Source organism: Octopus bimaculoides, chromosome 16, assembly GCF_001194135.2.
Source record: "Octopus bimaculoides isolate UCB-OBI-ISO-001 chromosome 16, ASM119413v2, whole genome shotgun sequence".
Lineage (NCBI taxonomy): Eukaryota > Metazoa > Mollusca > Cephalopoda > Octopoda > Octopodidae > Octopus > Octopus bimaculoides.
The window spans coordinates 45,767,488-45,773,108 of NC_068996.1; the positions used below are offsets into that span (position 1 = coordinate 45,767,488).

At 36.7% G+C, this 5,621-nt stretch overlaps 1 protein-coding gene across 1 annotated transcript in view; it reads left to right on the plus strand.

The window, feature by feature from the left end:
- LOC106875212 (formin-J) overlaps positions 1-5,621 on the plus strand; it is a 190,854-nt gene that overhangs the window by 91,998 nt on the left and 93,235 nt on the right. The window contains exon 2 of the mRNA XM_052973496.1: positions 3,009-3,124. Coding sequence (XP_052829456.1) covers positions 3,009-3,124 — 116 coding nt within the window. The remainder of the gene's footprint in view (positions 1-3,008; positions 3,125-5,621) is intronic.

The window sequence follows — 5,621 nt, forward strand, 5'->3', positions numbered from 1 at the left end:
ATATATAGATATATATATATATATATAACTAGCTAACCGATGTGCTCTTTCTTTCTTCATATAAGGTGACAAGAAGAGATTTGAGTGACATTTGGTAGCTATCTGTAGTACTTCGATGAAATAAATTGATGCTGATAAGAATAAGTACATGCATGTGCGAAAAAATTAATACTTTTTTTGTAGATCGAAAAAAGTCACCTTCAGAATTGATTTTGATATCAATCAAAACTAAACTCTTGCATAAAACCAATATTTCTCACTGAAAATTTAGTAACACTAGTCGCAAAACTTAAAACAGGTGTACGCACCCACGCAACAGTATATCACACACAGATACACAATATGTTCACAAATGTTCATCACACGAATACATGCTACAAGACACATCATACATCCTACACACGCACTCCACAAAGTGTAGTCACACGCATATCATACGCAATCACTTATATTTTGTGTGTAATGTGTATAGGCAGAAACGCGTACAAACATCTATGTACATCTTTCCTTTATGTATTTTCCCTATATATGTGAACATTTTTAAATTGCGTGTTGATGTGTATAGCCTGTTGTTACGTAACGTTGTTAGACATCATTATGTATGTTAAATAGTAAGAAAGCAACGCAACGCTATGCGTATAATTATACCGTCAACTAATCCAGCTGAAGAAGAAATCCGTTGTTTGCTTATAGAAAACTGAACCAAAGAACAGCAATTATATCTCAATAGGTTGAATAAAGTGTCGTACAAGTTAGTATTGTGGTACCGTTCTCTCGCATTGAGCTTCGGAAGAATGGAAGGAGGTTGTTGGTTGTAAAAAAGGTTTTTAATTTAGCGATTTATGTTATCGATTATGTGAGCGTGTATATTTGTGTGTGATAAGAGAAACGCGTGTGCATTATTGGCAGTTAATATGCATAAATGTGTTTTAACTGTTTTATATTTTACTTGTTCTTGACATCAGACTCCGACCATGCTGGGGCACCACCTTGAAGGGTTTAATTAGACAAATCGACATCAGTACTTACTTTTTAAACTTGATACTTATTTTATCGGTATCATTTGCCGAACCGCTATGTTTGCAGGGACGTAAACATACCAACACTGGTTGTCAAGCGGTGGGCTTGGGGTGGAGTACTCCAACACATTTCTCTCTCTCTCTTCAATATATAAGGAAAAACAAAGGAAACAGATTTACATAGCTGTTTGTATGCATGTCTGTCTATACACATTACAGACAAATATATACGGCGATTGCGTAAGATGTGTGTGACTGTGTGTGTGCGTGACTGTGTGTGTGTGTGCGTGACTGTGTGTGTGCGTGACTGTGTGTGTGCGTGACTGTGTGTGTGCTTGACTGTGTGTGTGTGTGTATGTGACTGTGTGTGACTGTGTGTGTGTGTGTGTGACTGTGTGTGACTGTGTGTGTGTGTGTGACTGTGTGTGTGTGTGTGTGTGTGTGTGTGACTGTGTTGAGAGATAGATTTACAAACACAAGACAGGCAGGCAGAAAGACGGACGGATATAGATGGATGGATGAATATTAGATAAATATGGATAGAGAGAGAGTGAGAGGGAGACCTAGTTAGCTAGATACATACATGCATGCATACACACACATACATGTATACACACACATACACGCACGTGGGCAGAGAAACTAGAAATCTTGCAAAATGAATTCCGTTTAAGATTAGGACATAGATACTTTACTCTGTAGACTTTTATTTATTTGTTTATTTATTTTGCTGCTAGGAAACTTATAATGAAAACTTCTCCGTCCGTCTTGTTTTTCTATATCCATGACTACAATATTTAAATTAATTCTCTTTTTTTTTTCTTTTATCTTTTTAATGATAAGAAATCTTGAGATATTTGGTTGGTATTTCTAGCAGGTTCATATATTAGATATAGGGTTTTATTCAGAATATGTTATATCTGTTTTGTGTTTAACCGCTCTTACGCATTTCTGACAGTCTTAGCTAATACCGGAAATATGTTGCCATGTAGTACAGACTACTTATGGCACCTATAGTACCTTATTTTAATACGTAATGTAAACTTTGTTTTTCTCGATCAATATGGCAGAGACGTTTTGTCTTAAAAGATATCTTTAAAAGCAGCATAATTACATTCGCTGTCACTAATATAAATTACCCAGTTTTTGAAGCCATGGCAATGTAAAACTCTTTCTCTTAATATAAACAGATTAGTTAATTATCTTTATCGTTTTATCTTCGACTTCAGTCATTGGACCGCGGCCATGCTGGGGCATCAGCTTGAAGGGTTTTTAGTCGAACGAATCGACTCCCAGGTTTTTGGGTTTTTTTTTTTTTTTGTAAAAACCTGGTACTTATTCTATCGGTCTCTTTTTGCCGAACCCGCTATGTTATGTGGACGTGAACACACCAACAACTGTTGTCAAGTGGGGGACAATCACAAAGACACACACACATAGAGATATACATACGTGTGTGTGAGAGTGTGTGTATGACAGGCTTCTTTCAGTTTTCGTCATCCAAATCCACTTGCAAGGCTTTGGTTTGCTAATAGTTGCATTTGGTGTTTGTCCGTGATTTCAAGTAGTCAATCTTGGAAGGTTTCTGGCTACTTTCACTTTCGATATAGGTAACGGCAAGTAAATTAAGAATATTGTAATAGGATATTGATACTGGATCATGGGGAGGATCATCCATTTACTGCATTATTGGTTGCGAACAAGCCAGAAAACAAAAATTATACTGAGTTAGTAAAATAATTAATAGTATTTTTTTTTCTCTCTGAGTTCGAACATTAAATCATGCTTAAGTACGTCAGCCTATCTGTTAATGTGAAAGTACGCCCGAAATATTTCTACGTAACTTTTACATGGATATAAAATGTTGAATTAAAAATTCTTTTCATAATGATAAAGTTTATATTTTCCAATGTGATTCGAACCTAAAATATTTTGAGTTTTCTTAAATATTTTTATTTTCTTCTATTTTTATTATTATTATTATTCTAGGGTTAGCGGACAAAGATGTGGTGAAAAAGACAAAAATATTGAACATACTTTCAGCAGCATGCGTTTATTCAACACCGTTACATGACCGAGTGTTAGAGTCACTTGAGTATTTCAAAGTAAGTGGAGTTCAATTTTATATATAGGTATAAATCTAATTACCAGACAAATACTAATTTAACACGATTATATCATTTTGACAAAATTAATTCAACTTCTTAAAACCAAATTAAAATAGAAACGAAGAATTTTACCAATCCATAGACTTCGGTGATAAGTCTCATTATGGAGTTTTTCAATCAATCTTTTATTTTTTACTTGTTTCAGTCATTGGACTGTAGCCATGCTGGGGCACCACCTTGAAGGGTTTTAGTTGAACAAATCAGTCTCAGTACATATTTTATTGTTTCAGTCATGGGGCTACGACCATGCTGGGGCAACGCCCTGAAAGGTTTTGCAAGTGAATCAACCTCAGTACTTTTTAAAGCCGGACACTTACTCTACAGGTCTCTTCTGCCGAACCGATATATATATAATGCAAATGATATATGAGCATCTACATGTATGCATACATATATGCACATACCTACATCTACATGTATATATAGATGCATATCCGAGCACAGGACGTCAGAAAAAGGAACGGGAACAGGAAGCACAAAAACGGACTTTGTTTACAGACAACAGAAGGAACACATAGGAAAACAGACGAGCCACTTATGGAAATTTTCCTTCAGCAGCTGCCTCTATTCTAAACTAGGCGTTTCGAAGATAAGGCAGAACGCGATCTTAGAATAGCTCTTCCTGCGAAGTGAATTAACCCACTAAAAAGAGGATTCCAAGGTAGCAAACACAAACCAAGACAGGAAAAATTAGACAGTGAAAACAACATTAAAGGCCGTACGCGATGAAACATCGAACGCTGTGATATGACGAAGCTGGACGGAGAAATAGTAGTTTCGTCTTGTCTTTATGCTGGCTGGAGTGAGAAAGGAAGAAGTGACCACAGGTCACACACACACACACACACACACACACACACACACATATATATTAGTCCACAGATGAGATCCAGATATCTCTGTATGGGCTCAAAAGATTCAAACTTATATTCCGATGTGTTTACAGGGGATCATTCCACAAGATAAAGAAAGGCAATGAGTGGGAGCAGGTTGAGTGGGTATAAAATGCAGTTTTCCCATTGCTGTAGATGTGGGTTGGGGGGGGTTGTACTGTTTTACCGGTTCCAGGCATTGAACAGAGGTCATGCTTAGTTAGCCACTGCAATCTAATTTATGGTCGAATACATCGATCGCACTACTTATTTTAATGACGTCGGATGATGAAAGGCAAAGCTCACCTGGGCTGATATGGTTTGAGAAAATAAGCCAAATGCAGATGAAGCCAAATACTGAAATATGAAGCCCGGCCGCACCTTCCCGATGTTAGGTTTCAAAATTCTTTGCAGTTTCATAGTTTTACATCTGTATATGTATGGATATATATTGTATATGTATGGATATATATGTATATATATATATATATATATATATATATATATATATGTGTGTGTGTGAAGGCGCATAGCTCAGTGGTTAGAGCGTCGAGCTCACGATCGTGAGGTTGTGAATCCTGGACCGGGCTGCGTATTGTGTTCTTGAGCAAGACACTTTATTTCACGTTACTTCAGTTCACCCAGTTGTAGAAATGAGTGGTGACGTCACAGGTGCCAAGCTGTATCAGCCTTTGCCTTTCGCTTGGAATAACATCAGTGGCATGGAGAGGGGAGGCTGGTATACATGGACGACTGCTGGTCTTCCATAAAACAACCTTGCCCGGACTTGTGCCTTGGAGGCTAACTTCCTAGGTGCAATCCCATGGTCAGTCTTATTTATATATGTCTCCGTATATTTATATATGCGTGTGTATATATATATATATATATATATATATATATATATATATGTATATGTATGTGCATGTGTGTATGTATGTAGGTGTATATATATATATGTGTGTATGTATGTGTATATATGTGTATATATATGTGTGTGTGTGTGTGTGTATGTATGTATGTGTGTATATTTGATGCTATTTCCAGCAGACTGAGCGAGAACGTGTAGGCTCCACGTTTGTACTCGTTTCTTTACTCTAGTGAAAGCTGACTCTTGCTCCAGCATGGCCACAATCAAACGACTGAAACAAGTAAAAGAATATATCTATACACACACACACACGCACATATGTATCACTTCGTTTTCGTATCTGGTTTGCTAGATTCTTCATATGAATTTGGGTGTTAAAACAAATTTTGCTGTTTGTCGGGAGAATCATCATGCCAATATAATCAACACGCATATTGGTTCAATTCCGCTCATTTATTAAATATCCGATTTTTTTTTTGTCTTTTCGTTGTTGTTTGATTTTCTTGTTTTTTGCTTGTTTGTTTTTTGACAAAACAAACAAACCCAAAACAATCGGATATCTAATAAATGAATGGAATTGAACCAGTATACGTGTTGATTATATTGGCATGATGACTCTCCCTAGACACAACAAACGTGTGTGTGTGTGTGTGTGTGTGTGTGTGTGTGTGTGTGTGTGTGTGTGTGTGTG